Here is a 27,337-nt window from a genome sequence, read left to right on the forward strand (position 1 = left end):
CTGATGCACATTACCCTTTCAAAGTACTGATGTTGTCAGCACCCTCTAAGTATAGCGGAGAGGAACTATCTAGTAAACCGAACAGTGCACTTTGCTAATCGTCCCTCTCACGTGTCATGACATAGGTAGGTAGGGAATGAATCACTGCATATGGCAAGTTTGCATGTGTGTGGGGGTAGTAGGGTGTGTGTAAATGCAAGTGTGAGGGAACAGATCCTTTTAGCAAATACTACTATACACCAGATGCTGCATACCCCACCAGTAAACACAGGGGATGTCACCACACTATCAGCACAGCCAGACAGGGCTAGTTGGCTAGTAATGCCAATAGTGTGCTCTGCTACTGTGTCTATTACCATCGTCAGCGTACAGACAGGCATGTTTGGGTAACCCACAACTATCACGTGTGGTTGTGTCACACAGTATGACCTTGCATGTGTGTGTGTACAAATGCATGCCATTGCCTAACCAGCAATGGCATTGCACACATGATGTATGTGTGTGACACATACACAGAAATACCTGTGACCTGCAGTAGTTACCATGTCTGACACATGCTTTGTGTGGATAAATGGTATTAGCAATGTATACCAATATGACTGTGTGTCCTACTGTGCAGGGTCTGCATGTGGTATGTCCCTATACAGTGTGGTTGTCTATGGTGAAGACCTACAGCAGGGGATACACATCTGGTCTGGCCCATATAGTGTACATGTAGTCAATGTACAGGTGCTGTATGTTCCCACCTGTTGTGGTAGTAGTAACATGTCATTCCACTGCATTTCGGTGACCACATGCTGTGAACTCATCAACTAGAGTGTTGTAGCTACAGCAATGCTCACACACAATGTTCGGCTGGATGCAGTATGGCCTTATAAACACAGTTCATGGGACTGTCATATTGCCGGTGTTGTTATGGAGGATAGGTGGTCTTCCTGTGTATGTGAGGGTTGTGTGTGCCATGCTATGAACCAGATGGCAGTCTGACACACTGTCAGCTGCACCTGAGTAGGCCCTGATGGTTTGTGCTGTGCCAACAACCTGGAGGTGTGTATCTGTGTTAACTCGGGATACCACACCCCTATCCATGTGTGTTACATGTGTAGGGGACGACAGGCATGGTAAGGGGCATAACCTGTCAGTGATGGGTAACACCTGTGAGCCATGACCCATGCATCTGGTACTGCACAGACACTGCAGTTCACCATGCTGAGGGCAGTGTCCGGTGCATGCATCCTCCGGTGTACACTGCTGTAGTTGTGTAGCAGCACTGTCAGTGTCCTAACCTGTGTGATACCCATGGAGGTCGCTATGTAAACCATGTCCTGCAGCATAAGGCAGTATGTGTGTACCAAGGAGCCTTGCCAGTATACATCGGGCCATGTGTGTCACGTGCAAGATGACCCGTGAACATCAATGTGGCTTCCCTAGCATGTAAGCACACGTTGACAGCCAGTGGATACCCTATGAATGACAGTGGAGACTGAGCATAATGTAGACATACAACAGCCTTCCACATATAGTGAATGGTAGAATACCTGGGGAGAGTATGTTGGCAACCAACATCAGGCTCATACTGGCCTGTGCCAAATGCTGAGAGATCCATTCTATGTTCCCTATCATGTAGTCCAGGGAGGTATGTCCCAGGCAGCCACACTGGCATGGTCAATGAGTGAGTCATATCTGTCCATGCCTCTGTCTGACCTGTATGCATGTGTGCTGTGGTGGACCATAGTGCCCCTGAGTCATATCACTGTGCCCTTCACCAGATACAGCCTGTTGAGTGGGACCCCAGTGCAGCACACATGACAGGTACCTGACACGTCTGTAGCAGGTGTGTTGTGTAGCCCTACAGGTGTGGGTGTGTGGTACAGGGGATGTGCGTGCCATGTGTAGCATGTGCTGTGTGTTCCGGTAGGAACATATGCCTGTGTGCCAGCTGCTGAGGAGGTGTGTGATGCACAGGCAGGCTGCTAGTCTGAGTCCCCGCATGCCCCAGTGTGTTCAGCATGCTGTCAGTGTGTGGCAATGTCTGCCTGGTATTGTTGTCACTGTAATATCATGTATTGATTTATTTATTTGTCCTACATATGTTGACTGGGATAGCCCAACTGGATGCATGTCCATTCCCAGGGTAGGCCCATGGAGACAAGCTACGAGGGTAGCAGATACAGCATTACAAAATACTAGCATGACATAGTACAAACAGATTATTTACAGATATTACATAAGTAAGCAGGTCCAACATGTTCCACAGGTTAATGTTAGACCTGAGCACAAGCCAGGATTAAATTGTATTTACACAGTACAGTGGTTCACACAGGTTACACATCCGAGTTAGCCAGGCCTGATACACTGACATAGCCAGTTACATGACAAATGTTGTTTGGGTCTACTGTTAAATGACCTAAGGTGGACATTAGGGTAATATCAGCTAGAAGTGGGTTCCAGGATCTATGTACAGGATTTGCAAAGACAGAATCACCAGCTGTGTTAATAGACTCACTAGTCCGAAGCAGTACAATGTTAGAGCTCAGGCGGTCTAGGATTGTTATAGGGGGTGATTGTAATTTAAGTGCAGAAGTATTGTCTGGATTATACAGGATTTTATAGGCCATAATCAGTTGGTTATACTATATTAGGCTGGGTATTGCAAGCCAACCAAGCTGATTTAGATTGATGCAATGATGTGTCCTAACAGGCAGGCCAGTGGCAAACCTGGCAATGTGGTTGTAGCAAATCCAGTGCTTATTAAGGACAGTCTTGTTCATATGTGAGAGTAGAGGGGATGCATACAGAAGGGCTGAAACAAGGTGTGAGCGAGCTATGGCACCTTTAGCTGGAGGGGCTAGGAAGGCTTTAATTCTGTAAAGTGACCCTAGCTTTCTATTGATGGCTTGGCTAATCTGGTTAACATGTATGTCACATATGAGGTTATTGTCTATGATGACACCTAATAGTTGTTGAGATGGGTCAGGGTAGAGTATTGTGCCATCGGTTGATGTTATGGTAACGGTGAACGTGGTAGACCTACGTGTTTGTGGAATAACAGCAGTTCAGTTTGATTGGGATTTAGGATCAGGCGATGTTCAGAAAGCCAGTTTGCTATTGTATTACAGGTGGTCTGGGTAGCTGAACATAACTCTACTGGAGATGTGGCTGAGCAGATCACAGTAGGGTATACAGCATATTGGATACAGCTGGCTTTTGGGATGACAGTATAACGGTTGTTAATGACGATGGAGGACAGCAAGGGCCTTAGGATAGAGCCTTGTGGTACTCTGAGGGTGTTTGGTAGACGGTTAGAGGGTTTGATCTGCCAGAGGCCGGCCTGCTGTTGACCATGCAGGTAGGATTGACACCATTGGAAGGCTCCAGTATCTAGACAATCTGTGCAGGGTGCGGAGTCCAAGTTGGTGATCAACCATATTGTATGCCTTTGAGTTATCCAAAAAGAGGGCTGTGGATATATCATTAATGTTGCAAGTATGGCTTATGGTGTTAGTAAAGGCTAGGAGGCCTGACGGAGTGCCGTGATGAGGACGTAAGCCATGCTGAGTGTCTGCCATAATGCGAGTTTGGACTAGGCGGTGCATGACTTGTCTATGACGAAAGTCACCATAATCTCTGCAAGTGGAGAGTGTATAGCTATTGGCCTATCAGTGGAGACGTCAGTAGAGCTGCCTCCTGTGTGAAGTGGGATTACATATGACATTTTCCAGATGGTGGGAAAGTTAGATTCTAACATAGTACCTTTGATTACCTTTGAGACGGGGTAAGCAATAGCATCATCTGGTTTTGATAGGTACTCGGCAGGGTGTTGATCGGCACACAGTGTAGTGGGTTTCACTGTTACAACCAAGATGCAAGTGAAGTGGTGACTGGTTGGCAGCTGGGCGAAGTAGTTTTCTAGGGGTGCTGCTTGCAGGACCAGGCCAGCTAGGAGGTAGATGGCAAGCTAGGGCCTGCACTGTCTCAGTAAAGGACTGGTCAAAGCTATCAGGAACATCTTCAGGGGTATTATCATTAGTAGCGGCAGGGATTGGGTTTGACGTTTGTCCTGTGCATAGTATATATGACATGCCACCTGACAGGGTATGGCATCACTGGGTTCAGAGAGACCAGTCCCCAGATTGGCTGTGTGGTGGCATCCCACACATGTGTTGTATATACCTGGCCAAGGGTGATGGCTGACTGCATACATCTGGCAGCTGTGACGATGACACATGACCCACATAAACCACGACTGGACCATAGAGGCGATTCACAGGTTACCTTTGGACATGCCACCCTAGTAGTGTGATTGCCATGGTGAGTACCAACACATAGGGCCAATGGGGAACAACATACTGAAGGTGTGTATGTGTGGGTGGACTGCCTCTGTCTCATAGCACTGACATATATGACTGCACATGTGGGTATATGCCAGGTAAGATGTGTGCAATGTGTCACAGGCTACTTACATGCGTACAGGACAGACAGTGACGTTCTGTCATGTGTAAGGTTGACATACATATGGTACGCTATGCAGATGTCACTAGCAGTCTACAGAAGCACTGTAACCCTGAATTGCAGGTGTAAGCAGTGTTCCAGGGGACCCCAGGTGAACATGCATGCAAACAAGGCTACAGTACACAGGGCTGGAAGTACTGCATCATACAACAAAGAAGGGGTAACAATAACAGTAATTCACAATGCATATATGTAGGCACTGTCAACATGTACCCACGAATATTCAGCACAGATGGCCATGGTGGAACCGATATTATGTCATACTTATTTGTGGTCTGGACAACATTGGTACTGTACACATATCTAGATGCGTGAACATACACATGGCATAGTTGTTGTGGGCATCTTGACACCATTACTGTACATTTCCACCATTGCATATCACTACTTGCGTTAGCTTTCCCCCTGTGCTACCCATGTATGCGGCTATCTGTTGACAACCTTACCACCGGCATGCAATTATGTGCAGCTGTTATGCTTTGGTATGTACTATGGGTGCAGATAACAATTCAGGACATTCATAGAGTTACTACAGCAGGCATGCTAGGGTACACACACAGTCATAGCAGCACACTGTACTGTTACCAACATGATACTACTAATACACATCTATGTAGTCACCCTGTGCATCAGCAACGTGTTTACCTGTTCCCGCAATGATGTTGGAGATTGCAGGAGGTGGCACAGTGTCATCATATGCACAGGGTGTGGATTAGGTATGCCTGAGTCAGCCACTGATACCACCAATTGACATGAGTGTGTATGTGTGTTGGTGAGGGGCAGCAGTACAGGGTGGGCCAGTGTTGCTGCAGTGTGTGCATGTATGTGGTTGCCCTAAGTGTTGACATTCTGCATGTGTGTATGCACGCACACAGTTCCACCTCATGGCTGCCATATACAGGGGTTTGTGGACAGCCACAGACTGCACCTGGCAGGCCGTACAGATCAGTGTCTGTGTGCATGGACACGGTACCTGTGCCTGGCAAGGGTGCTACGGACCGTATCCAGTACAATGCCTGACTGGGTACTGTCATCAGAAGCGGGAGTGTGTTGACTGGACACATGTCCCTGTTGGGACTGTCCAGAGCCACGCGCACGTGGTCTCCTGGGGCGTTCCGATGACAGCACAGACCCAGTGTTGCTGGGGCTGCTGCTGGCACTATGGGGGCATGCGCGAGCCTGTTGCCATCCGCGCCGACTGCCAGCTGCTGCCGGCATACGGCCATGTCGACGCCCACCACTGCCCTGGTTCATGGACATCTGGTTGTGGAACTGCTGTAAAATGTCCTCACAACGTCTGTCTATGACATTGGTGAAGTTACGGATAGCATCCGCAATGTCACGCATACTGTCTGTCATGGCTGTGCGGCATGCTCTGAGCTCCCTCAGACCCTGTCTGGTGTACCTTTCCATACGTGACTGAGCCTGCATGACAGTCCGAAACATCGCTGAGGTTGACAGACCTCGTTGGGCACATCGGCCAGAGGCAAATGCCCACGGATGCTCCACGAGAACCCATAGGCAACTGTCTGTGTGGTACCATCGGAGGACCCTGCCCATGGCTGTTGTGTGGGGATGCATGTGCCACAGGTACCACATTACCCTGGTCTATGCCCGCTGTATCCTGTCCATCACCTAGGGATAATGGTGACATAGGATGTATAGGCAGGATGACTGTGCGCAATGATGGGGTTGACAGCTGTGTACTGTCAATTGGCTGACCAATGGCAGACCCTGACACACCTTCCTGTACCATTACACATATATCATCATTACCAGTAGCCGTGGCACAGGATTCAGGTTCCCTGCTGCAGGTCACCAGAGCAGCCCCAGAACCTGTGGGATGAAGACAGGAAACACAGTTTACATTCTCCAGACATTGTTACCAGTGATGCACTTATACACACATGCACACATGGACACATGCACACGGGCACACATGCACACATGCACACATGCACGTGGACACATGCACACGTGGACACATGCACACATGGACACATGCACACATGCACACATGGACACATGCACACATGCACACATGCACACATGCACACATGCACACATGGTCACATGTACACATGCACACATGCACACATGCACACATGGACACAGGCACACATGCACACATGCACACGTGGACACAGGCACACATGCACACGTGGACACAGGCACACATGCACACATGCACACGTGGACACAGGCACACATGCACACATGCACACGTGGACACAGGCACACATGCACACTTGGACACAGGCACACCTGCACACATGCACACATGGGTACTGACACACCTGCACACATGCACACCCTGCAGTATACACACAGAGCATTACTGAGTTACACTACTGTTACTAGCATTATCAGGACTATTATAGGTTATGTTAAACACACTCACCAGCATGGATGGCCTGTCTCTCTGTAACCCTGGAGGGGCCTGCAGAAATGATGATATTAATGTTAGTGGGCACATCTGTCCCATTGATATTGCATATGATACAGTGTACAGAACAGTCAGGTGTATATATGGCATATTACCTGCATGCTCCATGTCGTGCTGCTGTGTGGAACCAGCCTCCATCATAATGCAGGTGTACTGCTGTTGGTGTTCCGGGGCTGGAGCCACAACACTTAGGAGTAGCCCCTCCAGTCTGGTGAGGGGGGGATGTGTGGCCACCCCACCTCCTGTGGCGACCTGTTGCCTGTGGATATCTGCTGCAAGCTGCCGGACACTTCGGATTAAATCACTGCAGTGATGTCGTACCTGCTCATATGTCCTGTTATGCATACCAATTTCATTTACCCTACGGACCAGGTCTTGCCACAGTGCGGCCCTCTCCTGCTGGTTCTGACTGGTGCGGGAAAACAGGATGTCATACTCCCGCACCAGGCTCTGGTGGATCTCCTCATCCTCCGCAACGGAGTAGGCGGGGTTACGCTGTCGCGCCATCTCCCTGGAAGAGAACACAGACAGGATATCAGCAGACCATGTCAGCAATGTATGGCACACATACTATACATGATATGCATGTGTAGTGATATACTACTACTCCCATATGTTGCATGTGTGTGTGTCGTGGTGGATACACAAGTACATGGCCAGATATCAGTGCTCAGCCAATACCTGTGCAACAATACCTGCCACATTCCACACTACATAGTAGCATGCCCCATCGGTCAGCACACACTGACAGGTGCTATGCACAACCTCACTCTAGGGGTCCATCCCAAGGTACTGTATGTGGGACACCGTCCACTACTCTGATGTGGACAGATGTTACACGGCCTGGATATACATATCCCACCACCATCACCAGTACAGTAGACTACATTGATATGTATGTGGTTAGACAGTTATTCACTTGCTGGGACTGGGATGGTATCCATGCAGCACACTGGGCCAGTGGAAGCCACAAGCCACACTGCTGACCCCTTTGCAAATGCTTACCACAGACATGCTGCGGATTGCATGACACTTGCACACACATGTCTAACCCAGACCCTATGCACAAAGGTTAGGCATCCTGTCCAGTGGACCCCAGACAGAGGCAGATTGTATAACAATAGCAGGGGGCTACTGCAGGACAGAGCACATTCACATTAAGGGTAGGCATCTGTGGTCAGCACTGGTACTACGCTACAGTCTGTCATAACAACAGCCACAGCCTACTCTGGGAGGGTAATAGACACAAACACTGTGGATGGCCACAAGGCCTTCTTCAGTTATGTTACACATATGGACCACATGCCTCGGATATGCTCTGTGTTAGTCCACACCTACTTAACATTCACCAAACACACGCATATTGGCAACATTCCTGCAGACATGTTCGGTGCACATATCCCCCCTCCCTCTCCCTCACCTTTCGGATATTTATTACAGCTGGATGTAACCTCCCTATCATCGCACATGTCCAGGTGAAGGCCGCCCTCAGCAGAGGAGAACACACAGCATCACTGTGACCTCGTGGTCCCCCTGAATGTGTGCTACCAGCACTCTGAGGGGACATACCACCGCATGTAACACTGATAGTTTATCTTGGCCGTGCTACAGGATATGTACCTGGACAGTGGCATACAGCAACAGTGGTCCCACAACACTAAGGGGGCACCTCGACTGACCCTGGGAATTACCACATCATATGCATAATGGGCCTGGTCTGCTACGCTATGGGGTAATGCAGTATGGGATGCATGTGCAGTGACATCAGGTACCTGCAGACACTTGTTCCCAGCCAGTGTGCCTTTGGGATGGGCTGATCCTGACTTGTGGGCCTGGCTGACATTTCAAAGCAGTCACTACAGCCATTGCTAGGCCAGCAGACACATGCTACCAGGATCCTGGCCTATGACTGCTTGACATGTGATGTGTGGTCATCCCCTTTTGTTGGAACTATGTACACACAACATATCACATGGACATACCTATGGATACAGACCTATGATACATTTGGAGGGTTCACAGTATGCACACTGTTAACCTGCTACTTTGCATTACCTCTGTTTGTCGCAGCTGGTTGCGTTCCACAGCTTCTGCTTGCTGCTGCTATTACTGTCAGTGCTGACAGCTTCAGGGTAGAGAGAGTCACAGTGTGTTGTTTTTTTTTATTTTGGTGCTCTCTCTCTCTCTCTCTCTCTTCCATTTCTCGGCCTCCCTCTGTCTGCTTACAGACAATGCAATTAATTTATTGCATGTGGGGAGTGTTAGCACTGGATGCTTTTGTAGGTATTTGCATAGGTCCATGTGATGGCCTCTGCACCAATTGAAGGCCAGCATTTGCTAATTGCATACAGCCAGTTGTGTACTGATTGCAGTTCTCACTGTGATTTCAGGTCAGTGCTATAAAAGGGTATGTGTGATAGGCGTTGCCCTTTTAGATTGTGTGGGTGGGGACCATGCTGGTATGCTGTGGACAGTGTTCTGTGACTGTAAAGGTTAGTATCTCTCTCATGCTTCAGGCTGTGTTGTATATTCACAGTTCTCCATTCCTTTCATGTTCCCTGTAGCAAGTGTGTATGCACATTGACTCCTACAAGTATATCTAGATATATTTATATATATATATATATATATATATATATATATATATATATATATATATATATATATATATATGTACATATGCATACATATATCTATGTACTTTAACTGACCTTATTATCTACAGGCTGCCAACTAGCATGGCTGTTTCTTTTCACACACTACTATTATGGATATCCATTGTTTTTGACATTTATTTTAAATGACATGCTTTGTGTACTACACATCCTATATTCCCTTTACATTCATCCCTACTTTTACAGGTTATATTTATTTTAGCACAATGTTTTTGTGTAAGAGTCATGGCTTAGTGGTAGGTTGTACAGACTAGTGTTTCCAAGGTCCTGGGTTTGGGACTGACAGTGGGAGTTTATTTTTCTTTTGAACTGAGTACAGGACCTGTCAATCACAGTGACTAAGGCACTTTTAAGCAGTTGTAACCAGGCTAGCGCTGGTTTGCACGGAGCTCACGCATGCGCACTGGCGGTTAGCTCCGCGCACACCCGGTTACAACCGCTTAATGGTGCTTACTCTGGCGCACACCCGTGCTATTTTCTTTGAAAGAAAAGAAAATGGGGAGACAGGAAAGTGGTGAAAAAGGGGTCACAAAGAGGGTAAGACAGTAGGGAAACAAGCTTGGGATGTGCAGGAGGGATGTAGGTAAGGCCCATAGCTGCCCATTTCTTCAGCAGCAACAGCTGTGCATATGTATGTAATTTGGTGTGACATTTGAAACCTTCCACCCCTGGGAGAGGTGTCAGGACAACAATAAAACTTGCTGTACAGCCAATTGTAATTGATAGGTTCCATGTCCAGTGGACATGTGTGCGGAATGGGCAGCTATGTATGGGGCGTAATTGTTTTGTGGGTACAGAGTGCCCTTTTTTTTTTTTTTTCAGGTAAGAGTGGTATGTCAGGTGAAGGAAGTCAGTTCAGCTGGGGAGGTAGGCTGGGTAGGTAAACAGACAAGACAAACAAGACGCATACAGGGGCGGTGTATGACACGTGTGGGGGGTTACACAATTGACGGGGACGGAGGTTTGGATATCCAGAGCCCATGAGCCCACAGATGGCAACAGTGGAACTGATATCCCCACCCATAGGCAGTTGCCACTGTTCCTTCACTGCCCAGGATGGGGCTGTGCTGGGGGCTGTGTAGGTGGGGCAACGGGCATGCCCGTTAGTTGCACCACCCATGCCTCGAGCTGGTGTAGGGGCTCAAGGACAGAGTCCCGAATCTCCCTCCCTACGCACCACAGTCCGGACGCAATGGAGGGTGAGTGGTGGATCTCCTCTGGCCACACTTGCAGAGGCGAGCCCCATCCTGCAGCGCTTCCACCCACAGGTGGCACAGGGCCACCGGAGGAGGGTCCGGACTCGGCACTAGTGCCAGGTGCACTCGCCAGCTGAGGTGGGAGAGGTGGGTTCGCTGGAACCCGCCTTCCCTGTCATTCTATGTTTTGCATTATGTCATGACAGTTTGGGTTAGTGACATATAATACCATTCACAGTTAGTTGTAACAGCATGCATTAGTATTCCCATTAACCAAACACCCAGATATTCACACCATTGAACAGCGTGCATAACACATGCATAATTTGAACAGAAATACACAGTCCAACAACATGCAGGGTTAATTGATGGCAACAGGCCATCAGGTGTGGGTGTATGAACAGGGCAGATGCATCAACAGACATGCAAATATATATGACCCAACAGGACAAACGTCCAGGGGTGTTAATTGTGATTGCACATACCATTTTCACGTGGAATGGGTTATAGGTGGTTATAGGGTGGGGTAAATAAGGTAATATTAACACCTTGAATACCAATACATATGCTGTACATTTCTAATAGCTACAGTTATATACACACTACTGTTCTAACTACAGTGTCCTATATGTTAACTACTTCACCTTGCTGATAGGACTGTTACTGCAACATCAATATACATTTTAGTGTTCTTCATACACATTCATATCAAGCTTTGTTCAGATACATCATCCTGCTACTTTTGCTTTATATACCTGCAGACAAGTGTGGATGTTTGGTATATCAGACAATCATCCTATCTGCGTATTTCAGACTGGGAGCAACATATCCAGATTTTGGGATACACATTACACATGCAGCAACACTTTGAACAGATTTTGCTGTTTGGTTCTGAGTCTCACATGCATTTAATTCTGTCTTGACTGCAGTATACTTTATTCAGGGGTTATTATTACTGTATTGCTGGATTCCTGACACTTTCTCACACTCTCTCACTTGCTTTCATGTTACTATTCAGGATGGTATTTCTAGGCTTTATTGACATGTTTTAACAGTAGTTATTACAATCCTTTCCAGCAGTCTCACTTCTGTCATGTTTCAGTATTTCCACAGGGATATATTTCACACATGTGATTTCATCATCTTCTGCAGCTATACTTTACATCCTGCTGCAGGTTGTGTACTATTTTCTTACAGGCAGGGCATTTTTATTTCAGAATATATGTTGGACAGTTTCATGTTTAGTTTACACTTACAGGTTGGGAACTCTTGTAATCAAGCAATACTTGCATACACTTTCACACTGTTACTTGCAGATTTTATTCCTTACTGGCTACACTGCACTCTTTTGCTGACTGTCATACTTTTATATTTCTTTACAGTTACTGGTAGTGGATTACTGACCTGCCTGGTGGCAACCGCACCAGCCTATCGCCATAGGCTCTGCGGTTCGCAGAACGGACACCTGCAGCTGTAATATAAATGAAGTAATATTGGAATACACATCTCCATAATTTCAGCTAGTTTAACTTTTACATACATAATTAATTGTTACTTACTCAGTGGTGGGGCGTTGGGTGATTGCCGGGCCTCCTGGATCCAAAGGTTCAGTTGGTCCTGCTTGCGTCTCTTCAGGTCCGCATGGTGGTGACGGACCTGCTCACCTGTCCTTGGAATCCCTGTGGCACTGGTGAGTTCATGAGCCAACCGGTCCCACGCCTCAGCCCTGTACGCTCCCCAGAGGACCTGGCCCTGCATGAGTTGGGCCTCATGATTGTGGACTAGGAGCCAGGCCATGTACCTGGACTCCTCAACACCCCACCTCTGCACTCAAAAGCGACTACCCTCTCCTACATCTGACATTCTGCCTGCAGGTCTGTTCTACAATCGTTTATGCTGTGTATTCCCGCCTATGGGGCTTATATAGTCCGTTTTTCCCGCACATATCTGTGATTGGCCATTTTGGAATTGTATCAACTTCAGTAAACCTGCATTGTCATGCTCTAGTTTGTATTCATTCCTATATATTAGCTATTATTGCATTTCTAGGTATTGCTGTCATGGCTTAGTGGTTCTGTACCTTGACTATGGTGTATAGTATCCTGGGTTTGAACCTGGCCACTGCTTTTTATTTTTCATGACTGTCTAGACATGCTGAGGGGTGTGTCTGTGTAAAGGCAGTTTTGATACGGCTTGCTCAACGTTGCCCGTCGGTTAGCTTGTTTGCGGTGCGCAGCTCGCATAAGCGGGTACGCTGGTTTAAGCCTGATTTGGCTATCGGCACGCATATTCCACTCAGCTCAGTTAGGGGCACATATATTTAGCATGTTAAACCACTGCTCAGCTACGGGCACTCATTTTGCACCAGTTAAACCACTGCTCATTTACGGGCACATGCACTCACCCTGTTAAACTTTAGCTCAGCTATGGGCACATCTAGCATTTTTTATTCTTTTGTTACCTCACATTTCTTCAATATAAATGGGCTATTTCATTACAATTCACATATGTTGGGGTTTTATGTGTACATATTTGTCAGGGATTTGTTTCCTGTTTATTTTGCAAAAAAAAAAAATGGTGTTGTGAGGGCTCGAACCATGAATGCCTGCTCTGCAGCCAACATCTCTACCGCTACGCTATTGCTTCCTGGCTTATTTTGCATATTTAGTTCTTATATGCTTTCCCATTGACTGCTAACTGTAGCTGCGCTACAGGCACGCCCGCGCAAACGAGCGCACTCACGGTTAAACATCTTTACAATTTAAAAAAATATGACATGTTCATTTATATTTCTTTTATGTTTCATAGTCTGTAGGGGCATGTGTTGTGTTGTGTTTATTCACATTTCCGTGGACTCTGTTGTGGGTGTCTACTTTGGGCACTTTTACACTTCTGGGGGCGTGTCCGCTTGCAGGGCTCAGCCTACGGACATGCCCCCACATGTCTTACATGGACCGTGTTAGACTTAGGTGTGATTCAGCATGCTCTCATGAATATGCAGAGCATGCTGACATCACTCCGTTTAACTGCAGCCTCCATGTATGAGTTATAACTCTTACACGGAGGCTTCATGAATCCTGCCCTCTGTCTTTTTGGACTTCAGTGTGACATTATTATGTATTTTCTGTGAGGATTTACTATACAGGAATTGAAAATAAACATCATTCCTTTAATTGTTCATCTTAAATACACCACAGCTTTTTGAAGTGAGTGCTTAATTTTCTTAGGATAATTACTATATCCCATATTGTTTGGTAAGCTCTACCCTAGATAAGACTTCTTCCTAGCATTAAAATATTTTATTTCTACACATAAAGTTTAGCCTACTGGTTATATGTCACTTAATTAACTTTTAAAATATATTTACTTAGCAGTTTAGCATAGTCTGTCATGTAGAAGTATACCATTTCATGGTAGTTTATATTTTTCTTTCAAAAATATAGTATTACAGTCATCATATTGTTGCTTTAAGCAAGTTGCCCGTTAAATATGCAAATTGGCTCATTAACATTCAAGTTCACAATTTTGGAGGGGAGCCAGTTATTTTCACTTGTTTAAGCAATATAAGTCAGCTTAGAACGTTTTAAAAGCTCAAGTTAAACAAAATAAGTTGTAGACTCCCTATCTGGTTTTCAGAGCACAGTAGGAGGGGCTGCTAGGGTTGAGGATCCTGACTGGTAGTTACTAGTCCATCTGAAGATGCAAACAGTGCATTTACTTGTTTTACATACTCTTGTATTTATGTGAAGTTCATTAAATGCCATAAAATATGTTTAGAAATACTTTTTTACTGGTAGAGATAAGTTCTTCATGGGAAGAGTGAACAGAGGACAGTGTCAGGTAGCCGAATAATATGCAAGTGAACATAACATGTTTTGTGTGATAACGTGCTGAACCTTTGTTTCTGATGAAGCAAGATATGCACATTAATAGTCTTATATAAATTACAGAATACTTTTGAATTATCATGGTTAAAGACGAAGTGTTGCATTAAGACATTTATTAGTTATTCTGTGTATGTGCATCTAATATTTGTTTTGATTGCTGACTCGTGCAACAGGGATATTTACACACGGCCATTTAAGCACACTTTTTCTTCATGTTTTACGATGTTAACTTCTTTGTTTTACCTGATTTTACAAATACTGTACTATTTATATGGTTGCCATTTGTTAGGACTTTTTATTGACAGACAGGAAAAAAATATTTTAATTGCTTTGCCAGAATAGTTTTTTGTTTGTTTTAACTGGCAACCTAGGAAGCAAGAAATCTGACCAATAGCAGACACTCATACACATAATATATGTGCATGTATGTGTGTTTTATTTTTTATGTTTACATTTTTATTATTTTTTGTGTGGTTGTCAGAAAGATAACAATAAATATACATTATTATAACAATGCATGAGTTCCAAGCAGCTACAGGAAATGTATCATAAAGTCAGGAGGTTCAGTACATACCATATCATTATAAACATACAGTTCTAAGATGGATGCAGATGACCTGCTGAAAATCGCCAGGAAATGCAACATAGCAGATAGTGAGTTCTATATAAAATATAAATACTCATTGTAATTATTTGCATGACATGGGAGGATTGAATGATGTGAATGGCAAAGGGTGGAGGATGACATTAAACATTAAAATCATGTGGATCAAGAATGTTTGACACTAACCATGGGATTGCAATGAAATAACTGAGTGCAGTAAATGCACATACACACATGTACACATATAACTGCACACAGGCTTATTAACAGACATAAACAGACACACAAAAACACACATACGTGTGTGTGTGTGTGTGTGTGTGTGTGTGTGTGTGTGTGTGTGTGTGTGTGTGTGTGTGTGTGTGTGTGTGTGTTTGAAATAACACAGGCTGCAGTTGTGCACTACTACCCTAGAGTGAGTGTTGGCATTTGTATGTAGAGTACTTGCACACTAATATCTGATGTAACCAGCATTTTTTTAACATTCAAGCATTACACTATATGTACTTTGTAACTATATCTTGGCACCTTGTTTAGCAGAATTTGGGATTTGGTTGTGATGATACATTCCTGTGATTATGTTGCTACACAGCTCAGGATCAGTACCTTAGCAAACAGATTTTTATATTGTGTATTGTGAACCATGCCCAACACATGATTCTGTAACATGACTTCCTTTATATAGCTGCGCTTCTTACATCATCCTGTAGTGATATGTAGATGTGATCTTGCACTTAGTCTGACTGTATTATTGTGACATTTGTGAAAAATGTATAGGGCTGTATATTCTTCCTTGCACCAGACTATTGTACCATAGACTGCCTTTATGAATCTCTCCAAACATTGAAGCACAACGTGGATCTATGGATGGGAAACAAAACAAAATTACCCCAGGACTGTCCCTTGTACTACTAATGGACAGAGGCAGTTCCTAAATAGTTTATCCCATAAACAGGTACCTTCAAATTATTTATGGTATGATCCCAATTATTCTTACTAGGGGTAATATGCAATTACAGACCATGGGATGAGTAAGGCCAATCTAACACCAAATGAGATAGGTTAAGTCAAGCATCAGTAGGGAAACTGTCTAGGCTTAAAATGGCCCACATGGGTGTCTAGCCTACTACTTACCCATGAACCGAAAGACAGTTTTCACTCAGGTGAACAGTATCTATGAAATTAACACCAAATCTTAATTTCCATGGTGATAAGAGTGGCTGCCACAATATATCCCAGACTGTCCTGCTCTGTCTAACTGAAGTAAGCAAGTCATAAACTGCTGCAGCTTGGAGATGAATGCAGATCTAAAGTTGTGAACTTTAGAGAAATGACTACATTTGACATCTCCCATCCACAGTCTTTTTTAAACACTATGTATGTAACATTCGCTCTGATCTTGCCTTTTCCTGAGTGTCTTTGGGGTGGCACTGGCAGGTGCCCAGTCCAACAGGGTTCATTCACTGAAGTAAAGAAAACCATTAGTTGTAATTTGGTAGGTGTTATACAGACTTCCCATCCATCCTCTGCTTATGTTTTTTCACCTATAGCCATCAAGCATCAGTGACAATGAGAGATGTCTAATCTGCCTGTTTAGTCACCTTACACTGGACACTAACAACACCCAATCTTCCAGCATTCAGTATTTAAAATTAATTAAATCTTTTCAACCACAACACAGTTTTGTTTTCTTAAACATGTTCTCATTGACTAATCAAACCCAGTGCTTACATTCTCCTTCAGTGGTAAGTTTGGTTGGGGTCTGCCTCTCAGGATCAGATCTCCATGTATGTGTGGAGGTTCATAGGTAGGTACTAGACTATCAGTCCAAGGGCTTATCTAAGCCTAGCCAACAAGGTTCCCTGGCTTTTGCCACCCTAGGAGGCTATTTACCTGTGCCCCTGTTGGGCAGGGCCACAGAAGTGATTCCCGGGCTGAATTTCCTATTACCTATCCACTCATCAAGATTTTTCTTGAAGACTGCTAGTGAGGAACTCTGCTTGACATAGATAGGTAGCTTATTCCAGAGTATAGGAAGTCTCTGGGACAGGAATCTATCCCTCCAGCATGTTTTGTTAATTGTGGTGACAAGGTCTAGGCATCTAGAGTGTGTAGCTCAGAGAGATTGGGATTTCTTTAGGTGTAGAATGTCCATCAGCTCTGGGTTTGATATAGTTTTGTATGTTAGGCAGAGATCACCTCGGAGTAGGTGATATGCTACGGAGTAAAGCTGGAGTTTTTTGAGACAGTCAGCCTAGGGCATCTGTTTGAGTCCAGTAATCCTCTTTGCGAGGTATTTTTGTGGCCTTTCCAGCTGTTGCAGGTGTCTTGTGAGGTACATTCCAAAAGGGGCGTTGTACTCAATAATGGGTCTAATGAGAGCCGAGCAAAGTGGGACAATGACCTCTTTTTTCCTGGACGAGAACCCTTTCATGATGAGGTGAGTCATGTAGAAGGATTTTCTGACCACTGTGGCAATGTGATTATCAAAGGAGAGGCTACTGTCCACTTGAGTCCCAAGGTCTCTTATTACACCTTCGGTGTTGAGTGGACTGCCGCTTAAGTGGTAGTTGTAGTCTATACTGGATGACCCCTATAATTGAAAATCATATTTTAAACTGCCTGACAAACAAAGTGATCTATTATCATCTCTTATAACTTCTGTCAGCTTTCTCACTGCATACTTACTAACCATCCCATACATCACTATAAATTTAGTTCTGACAAAATCAGAATCCAGTTTTTGCTCATATTTTAAAGGTTACTTGTGCAAAGTATTATGCATACATTTTAACAAGTATCAAACTCTCAGCCATTTATTAAAATTTTAGTCATAGATTTTCAGCTCAATGTGCAATGTTGTCAAGAAGGTTATTTTCAAATTCTCTCCATAAAATTGTTTTTTTTTTCCCAACAAGGAATCATCTTAATGTGTATCTGTGTGTCTGTCTGTTTCTATCTATCTATAAATGAAAAAATATGGAATGAATATATTAAAACCACTGGAGTTACAATATTGTGTTCATTTTGGTGAATGGAGACCTAATAACTTTAATAACCATATTTGCCCATAAAGCACAAGACTTAGCAATGCTGCCATAACTACCCATAAATACAATGCATACATCTTTTTAGATCCAGATCAGAATGCATTTTCCATACCAGAAGTAGATCTTCCCTTTTGCACCCTGACAGCTTTTGATTCTTTAATTTCTAAGGAAACTTCACAAAAACACTGTGGTGCCATTTTGGGAATTAAAATGTTATGTATTCAAAAGTTATGATTTTATACTTAAAATTTTAAGACACCCTCATAAGTTTGTCAGTTTTTAATAATTCTTCACATAATTTGGTCATTTTTGAAAGTTTTTATGAATAAAATAGTCATCACATTCCAGATTCATAGCAACATGTATTTCTTAACTTCTAAAATGAATGTTTACTCTCACCTTGCAAAATTACCCTCTATATTACTTATGGAAACTTTTACAGCCTTGATTCATGAGGTTATATTTAATATTTCAGAATGAAGATATTGAAAACTCAAGAGTTATAAGACTGTTTAAAAAGGCAAATGCAGTCATGTTTGGCATTTTGCAATAACTTCTCTTTTAGTCATTTCTTGGCATTTCTTTTTAATAATCAGATCACTCACTGTTATAACCCAGAGCACTAAAGCAGATTTACTTCTTGCTTTGTAAGATATGCCATATGTGAATATTTTTGCTGAAGTATATCAGTGACAGTATCATGATAGTATTCACTGAATTTGTGAAGCAAAAATACAAAAGATACGTAAAAGGAACATACTGTTTGATTTCCCAGCAGAACTTTGTATCTGTATAAGTTTTCAAACTTTTCTCCCAGAGCTTATAATATTTACCAGGAATTTGTCATATAGTTGTTTCTTCTGACCACTGTATAAAAATCACTACTGCTATTCTCAGTTTAAGGTAAGTGTATTTTTGGTACCAAAAATGAAAATTTGCCCTTATTTAATCAGTCATCTTCAACAGATTGAGGATTATAGTTGCTTGATTGCATTTCTGATACTACATCTTACAAAGACTGTTGACTTTTTTGTGATAAAAAGCTCTTCAAGCCATTTATCAACATTTAGTTTACCAGTGCTAGCCTCTTAATTTTAACACATTTTCTTTATTTTCACTTGAAAATGACAGGGGAAATTCAGAAAGGTTGCAACAACAGGTAAGCCTGTCTCACTCACCCCTTGTCGTAGCCATTCCTAAGTCAGGGACAGACCTACCACAGTATTATAGCAAAACATAGTAAACACTGTGGTGGGCAATTTCTGTAACCTATTGCTTTCCAGTGGCGTAGCCTATGCTTATCAGATGTGCTGTACCTTGTCTGGCTGTTTTAATGAATGTGGCCAAACTCTCATGTTCACCCATTGCTCCCAGTGGGTGAGATTGTATTAGAGATAGATGCCAGGGACCTCAGGGGTGAGTACATGTGTGTATGTCTGTGGCTGTATTTCTGAGTGCATGTAGAAAGATGAGTGGCTGGGGGGGGGTAGTATGTTTGTTTATGCGAATATGTGTGAGACTGTATATCTGCCTATGTGGTTAGGCAGGTGATAGGCAGGTGGCCAAACTCTCATGTTCACCCATTGCTCCCAGTGGGTGAGATTGTATTAGAGATAGATGCCAGGGACCTCAGGGGTGAGTACATGTGTGTATGTCTGTGGCTGTATTTCTGAGTGCATGTAGAAAGATGAGTGGCCGGGGGGGGGGGGGTTGGTAGTATGTTTGTTTATGCAAATATGTGTGAGACTGTATATCTGCCTATGTGGTTAGGCAGGTGATAGGCAGGTGTGTTTGTATGGGTGAATGGGTGAGTGCATCCATAGTTGTGATTGGGTGAGGAGTGTGCGTGCGTGTGTGAGTGTTTGTGTGTGTGTGTGTGTGTGTGTGTGTGTGTGTGTGTGTGTGTGTGTGTGTGTGTGTGTGTGTGTGCATTCATTGCGTGTGTGTGTGTGTGTGTGTGTGTGTGTACTGTTTGCATGAATGCATGAATATGTGTTGGAGGGTGTTGTCATGCCTCCACACTTCCTGGACTAATGAGCAAATCTTGCAATACTGGCAGAAGAGAATATTGGTCACCAGGGATACTTTTTACATTGTGCCACAAAAGCACTTAAAAAATAATAGAACAAAGTGGGGGTGGGAGGGACACTAGACCCCAGGGATGCTTTTTATATTATACCCTATAGTCACTTAAAAAGATTTAAGCCCTGTCCCATTAGCATTCACAAACAGCCCACCCACAGAGCTTTTGTCTTTTGCACTACCACGAAACAACAGGGATACTGTAATATATTAAAGTCTTGGAAAGAAAAAACAATACTAAAGTAAACGGAGTGAGGGTTCAAATACTGTACCCTTGGCACACACTCAACTCCTTAGCAAGTTTTCTGCATCACCACTAAACACCAGGGATACTTTTTAATACATTACCTTCAGTCTTATTTAAAACTGAGTTACAAATAAAGGGGGGGGGGCATTTAAAACTTCCATCTTGTTACAGAAGGCAGCTTGACAAGCCAGAGCAATAATCTTGTACACTTACTGAGTAGGCTTGTGTTTAAGTGTATTTTTTACATGATAAGAAGTATGTCTTATCTTATGTCTGGCATTATTCATTGACTGCAGTAGTCTGTTAGGAGGGACAAGGCACATATAAGAAGCAACATCAGGAGCATTCTGTAAAATGAGGGACAGTTTAAAATGTTACTCAGAGTCACAAGTTAACACAGCAAGTGGTCTAGAATCATGATGCACTTTGTGAACAGTAGGAAGAATGCAACTGGCATTATTGACCAAAATGCTCCATTATTTATGAAGGCAAGGACAAAAATAAGATAAACTGGGGACATTATGTCAACTCAGGGACAAGTAAGAGGTATGTAGGTGTGTGTGTGTGTGTATATATACACGTTTAAAAGTGATACTGAGAGTGAATGACAGGCGGTGCCTGTGTCACCATAATGCAGGGGCAGCCAGTGGTGACGACTGTAGGAAAGTGCTGATTTGCACTCAGAGTAATTACGAGAGATTCAGAGACATGCAAATTAGCTAATAATAAGGTGTCTTCTCATTATGGCAAGCATGTCTCTGAGCTGCATTTTCCATCAGGCTGCAGCTCATACCTCTAGCGTTAGGGTTCTTTCTGAATGCCCTGGTGGTAATGTAACCATTTTTCATAACACATTGTGGATTTCTTACATACTGTAACACTATGAAAAGTATGAATATCCAACTTATTATCTGCAGTGCAGTTTCTACTTGCAAATCCAGTTCCCCAGCAAATCTGTTCCTTCACAGCACTTAATGCATGCAACATGACATTTTATTTACAGCTTCTGGCTAACATCCTGTTTTTGTCTTCAAACAACTTAAACTCCCCTCCTCAACACAACCAGTCCCCTCAAAACTGCCTAGCAAATGATTCAGAATGCAAAGGAAAATTATAGCTTTCATTCTCTTCTTCTCTGCTATGCATTTTTCATTTTGTTGACCGCACACCTTTAGTAGTTAGTAATACCTTAGCTTACCTTCGATGGAAGTCTGCATTCGTAATTAACACATTCAATATCTAGCTTTTACAATTTGTTTTATAACTTTTGCTTTCTTCAGGACGTGTGTGTGTGTGTGTGTGTGTGTGTGTGTGTGTGTGTGTGTGTGTGTGTGTGTGTGTGTGTGTGTGTGTGTGTGTGTGAGTGTGTGTGTGTGTGTGTCTGTGTGTGTCTCTATATATATATATATATATATATATATATATATATATATATATATATAGATAAAATTTGCAGTAATGTCTTCTTGTTGTCCATACATAATTCTAAAGCTTCTCATATGCTGTCTGGTAATTTGGAGCTTTGTTCTGTGCTTCTGTTTCAGAGAGGAGAATCTGATGCTATGGCCCTGGATGGGGGATACATTTATACTGCAGGCCAGTGTGGTCTAGTGCCAGTTATGGCCGAATACTATGATAAAGGTTAGTGGTCAAATCATCCTTGCTATCATAAATAAGCACAATGTGGAGTATACTTTCCTTAACTGGAATGACCACAAAATGTTTAGAGAAGCTTCATTGCAAACAGTGTTTACAGTTTACTAACAGAGGTTCCTCACAGCCAAAGCTCTGCTTAACACAGTCTCCAAAGCCACCTACTGTAAAAAAACAAACACTACAATAGTCACAAATGACAAACACTTTGGTGGAGGCCTGCTAGTGTATCTCAGCAAATGTGATAGGAATGCTTACACATCGTAGTGTTTTTTTTTGTTTTGTTTTTTTGTCTTTCTGTGGCATAATGGACTGTGTATATTATCAAGAAAGAACCTTCATTTTAATTAAAACATTAGAAATCAATAAATGAATAAAGTTTGTAATGCTCATGTTTTGGGACAGATGTCCACTGTTTACGACAGTTGAAAACAGGGCAACAATCAATGTAACTTATTACAGTGAAAGATCTGCACACTGTATAAATGTTATGCATATAAACATTTGCAGAGGAGTAAATTATCTACCATATATGTCGAACAGAGATTCAGTAATTTTAAGATCATGTAGGAAATCTGAAGGACTGGTGTAATTCAGAAAAAAGCAGAAAGAAAGAAAGAGTACAATGCATGTACTATGAGTAATGTAAAGGTCTCTCTGATCCTTGTAAAACTAGAAAAAAAGTAATTACTTGGATAGACAAATACCTATATAGACTAACAGATCATTAGGTATAAGTGTGTGTGTGTGTGTGTGTGTGTGTGTGTGTGTGTGTGTGTGTGTGTGTGTGTGTGTTATACTGACTGGCAGACTGGTAATCACCAATAACAAATGGTGCATTTAATAAAATTATTTGTTTACAGTAATCCAAACATGAATGCATTCTAGGAAAATATAAATGATCATTTTTAATACTTTTGCTCACAAGTATAACAAAATAGTTAATGTCTCAATAGTTTTTCAGTCCTAAACCCTTTTTTCCTAGAAACCGTGTTTATTTCTAGAAGTATATTGAAAAACTAATACCAGCAAGAAAGTGTCAAACTTTCTTCGCAGAAGGTCCCTAGTGTCACCATTATATGTGTCTCTGTGGTACTAGGGAAACATTGTTGTACCAATAAGGACTGTCTGCCACTAATAGGTAAACTCTCTGCTTATTATTACTTTTGTTGTTGTTTCAAAAGCACATTTCAGATAACAACATTTCCACAATTTAAGGTTCCAGATGACTGTAGGTGAGCTGTTCACATAGCAGTAAGCTGTTTTATTTATGTGTTGTTTGTAATTGTTGTAATGCATTCCTTTGTACTGCATTCATTTGTGAACTTAACATGTTACTTTTTTGGACTTTTATTGATGTATACATTTGGGCAGTATTATTCTAGTATATAACAAGGCATATAGTTTGTGTCTTTTGGCTTTTCCCGGTTAAGGGTCGCCACAGCGGAACTCCGGTCCGCTAATCATTGGTAGTTGATTTTTACGTACCGGCTTGCCAGGCCTGACGTACAACCTTCAACGAAGGTACACCCATTCACGCATGTCTCCACACAGAAGACGCTCTAACTGAGAATCGAACCGGACAGCGTCTTACTGTGAGGCGACAACGCTACCGCAGCACCACCACCGCATATAGTAAATGCAGCCAATTCAGAATAGCAGGCATGAAAAGTGTTGACAACTGCCTGTTGTACATGTAGATGCTACTAATGTCCTCATACTGTGCTCCTTGAGGCATTATACTTTAGTGTTGTAATCCGCCGGATGTGCTTGCAAGTGTTATGTTCTGTGTTACACTACTATACTCCAGGCCAAGGTATTGTTACCATATTACTGCAGAAGTGCAACAAAAGACCATGCCAAAAGTACATAGTGGTCACCTACTGATAAAACAGTTTAAAAAAGAAATCCATTGTGTAGACTTTATATTCCAAATAGTATATAACTTTTCATTTGGAAATCTAATATTCAAAACAGGACTCTTCAAGATAACATTTCATTGTTTTATAAACACACATATAAAGGTATTATATCAATTTATTTTTACAGAAAGGATTAATTACCTCATAAATTTAATTTATTTATTTTACTTTCCAGATAATCTTGAACCTTGTCAAAATACAAAAGCGGCTACAAATGTAGGTAAGTATGTTAAATGGTACACCACATTTTCTAAGAATTAATTAAGCCAAAGTTCACAAATATTTTCAGATATGTATTATATCATATAATTTTCTTGTCAAGTGTTTTTTCTTGGGCTTCTCTGTCCACTCTTTACCAAAATGGAAGAATGCTGAAAGAGAAGGTTATGTGAAAAACTAGAAAAAATGTAATTACTTGGATAGACATATAACCTGATAGACACATAACTAGATAGACAAGCAAATCATTAGATGTGTGTGTGTGTGTGTGTGTGTGTGTGTGTGTGTGTGTGTGTGTGTGTGTGTGTGTGCGTGCATGCATGCGTGCATGCGTGTGTGTGTGTGTGTGTGTGTGTGTGTGTGTGTGTGTGTGTGTGTGTGTGTGTGTGTGTGTGTGTGTGTGTGATAGTTTAACTCCTTCACAAGGAAACATACGCATCATTCTAGAATATCTGAAGGGACAGAAGATATAGCCCTCACACATACTGTAATTTCTTTAGCAAAAACACAAGGAATAACTCAACCTGAAACATCTTTGTTAAGAATAAGCTCATCTTCTAGTCTACTACTATCTCCAAAATCTATTTAACTACTAATAGAGCAGATTGATTTGCTGCCTTAAAAAAGTATATCTATGAATGTGTGTGCACGCGTGCGCATGCTTGTGTGTGTGTGTGTGTGTGTGTGTGTGTGTGTGTGTGTGTGTGTGTGTGTGTGTGTGTGTGTGTGTGTGCGTGTGTGTGTGTGCATGTGAGTCTATACATCTATATATATATATATATATATATATATATATATATATATATATATATATTTATATATACAGTAGATATAAAAAGTTTACACACCCCTGTTAAAATGCCAGGTTTTTGTGGCATAAAAAAACATGAGACCACAATAAATCATTTCAAAACTTTTCCGGCATTTAATGCGACCTATAACCTGTACAATTCAATTGAAAAACAAATGAATATGTTAGGGGAAAAAATATAAAAAATAAAAAACATACAATACGCTGGTTGCATACGTATGCACACTTTTAAACTAATACTTTGTTGTGTGTGGACACCCTTAAACTAATACTCTGTTGGAGCACCTTTTGATTTAATTACAGCATTCAGTCATCTTGGGTAGGAGTCTATCAGCATGGCACATCTTGACTTGGCAGTATTTGCTCACTCTTCCTTGCAAAAGCACTCCAGATCTGTCAGATTGCAAGGGCATCTCTTGTGCACAGCCTTCTTCAGGTCACCCCACAGATTTTCTATTGGATTTAGATCTGGGCTCTGGCTGGGACATTCCAAAACTTTAAATTTCTTCTGATGAAGTTATTTTTTGTTGATTTGGATATATGCTTGGGGTCAGTGTTGTGTTGAAAAGTGTAATTCCTCTTCATCTTCAGCTTTCTAGCAGATGCCTGAAGGTTTTGGGCCAAAAGTGACTGGTATTTGGAACCATTCATTATTCCCTCTACCTTGACTAAAGCCCCAGTTCCAGCTGAAGAAAAGCAACCCAAACACATGATACTGCCACCACCATGCTTCACCGTGGAGGTGGTGTTCTTTTGGTGATGGGAAGTGTTTTTGCGCCAAATGTATCTTTTGGAATTGTGGCCAAAAAGTTCAATCTTGGTCTCATCAGACCATAACACATTTTCCCACATGCTTTTGGGAGACTTAATATATGGTTTTGCAAATTTTAGCTGGGCCTGGATATTTTTCTGTGTAAGAAAAGGCTTCCGTCTTGCAACCCTACCCCATAGTCCAGATATATGGAGAATACAGGAGATTGTTGTCACATGTAGTACACAGCCAGTACTAGCCAGAAATTCCTGCAGCTCCTTCAGTGTTGCTGTAGGTCTCTTGACAGCCTCCTTAACCAGTGTTCATCTTGTCTTTTCATCAATTTTGGAGGGATGTCCAGTTCTTTGCAGCATCACTGTTGTCCCATATTTTCCCCACTTTCTGATGACTGTCTTCACTGTGTTCCATGGTATATCCAATGCTGTGGAAAGTCCTACTAGGACAGCTGAACTTTATTTGTGGTTAATCAAAGTCTCTTTAATTGATGGCAGGTGTGTACCCTAGAAGACTGAATGCTCTAAGTAAATCAAAAGGTGCTTTAACAAAGTATTAGTTTAAGGATTTGCACAAATAAAGTATTAATATAAGGGTGTGCACACTTATGCAACCAGCGCATTGTACATTTTTTATTTTTTATATTTTTCCCCTAACAGATTTGTTTGTTTTTCAATTGAATTGTACAAGTTATAGGTCACATTAAATGTGGGAAAAGTTTTGAAATGATTTATAGTGGTCTCATTTTTATGTATCACAAAAACCTGGCATTTAACAGGGGTGTGTAAACTTTTTATAACCAGTGTGTGTGTGTGTGTGTGTGTGTGTGTGTGTGTGTGTGTGTGTGTGTGTGTGTGTGTGTGTGTGTGTGTGTGTGTGTGTATGTGAGTGAGTGTGTCTGTGTGTGTGTGTGTGTGTGTGTGTGTGTGTGTGTGTGTGTGTGTGTGTGTGTGTGTTTCAGTAAAGTCGAATATGCCGATTTTGCTATAATGCTCACATCTGCTCAACATTGTAAAACACGACTTGCAGGGGGCCCCCCTACTTATATATACAAACTCTGCGATCGCACTACACTGAGGGAAAGGGTACTGTCAAAGGAAAAACAACTTCAAAAAGATCAACACATGGCAGGTTCAGGTTAAGCCACTTTAATCTTGCAGCAAGGAGACAAAAACGTGCTAATACAAAGTTTGTCTAACTAGAATCAGGAAGTGAAGCTATTCTTATCCATTTCTTACAAGACATTGCCTACCAAGCTGACGTAATA

The 27,337-nt window shown here is 42.4% G+C and overlaps 1 protein-coding gene across 2 annotated transcripts in view; it reads left to right on the forward strand.

Moving 5' to 3' along the window:
- LOC122800094 (serotransferrin-A-like) overlaps window positions 1–27,337 on the forward strand; it is a 653,725-nt gene that overhangs the window by 439,297 nt on the left and 187,091 nt on the right. For both annotated transcript variants that reach the window (XM_044069618.1, XM_044069619.1), the window contains exons 10-11: window positions 22,244–22,340; window positions 24,450–24,494. In XM_044069618.1, the coding sequence (XP_043925553.1) occupies window positions 22,244–22,340; window positions 24,450–24,494 (142 nt within the window). The remainder of the gene's footprint in view (window positions 1–22,243; window positions 22,341–24,449; window positions 24,495–27,337) is intronic.

The sequence above is a fragment of the Protopterus annectens genome, chromosome 4.part0, assembly GCF_019279795.1.
Source record: "Protopterus annectens isolate FY-2018-M chromosome 4.part0, PAN1.0, whole genome shotgun sequence".
Classification (NCBI taxonomy): domain Eukaryota; kingdom Metazoa; phylum Chordata; order Ceratodontiformes; family Protopteridae; genus Protopterus; species Protopterus annectens.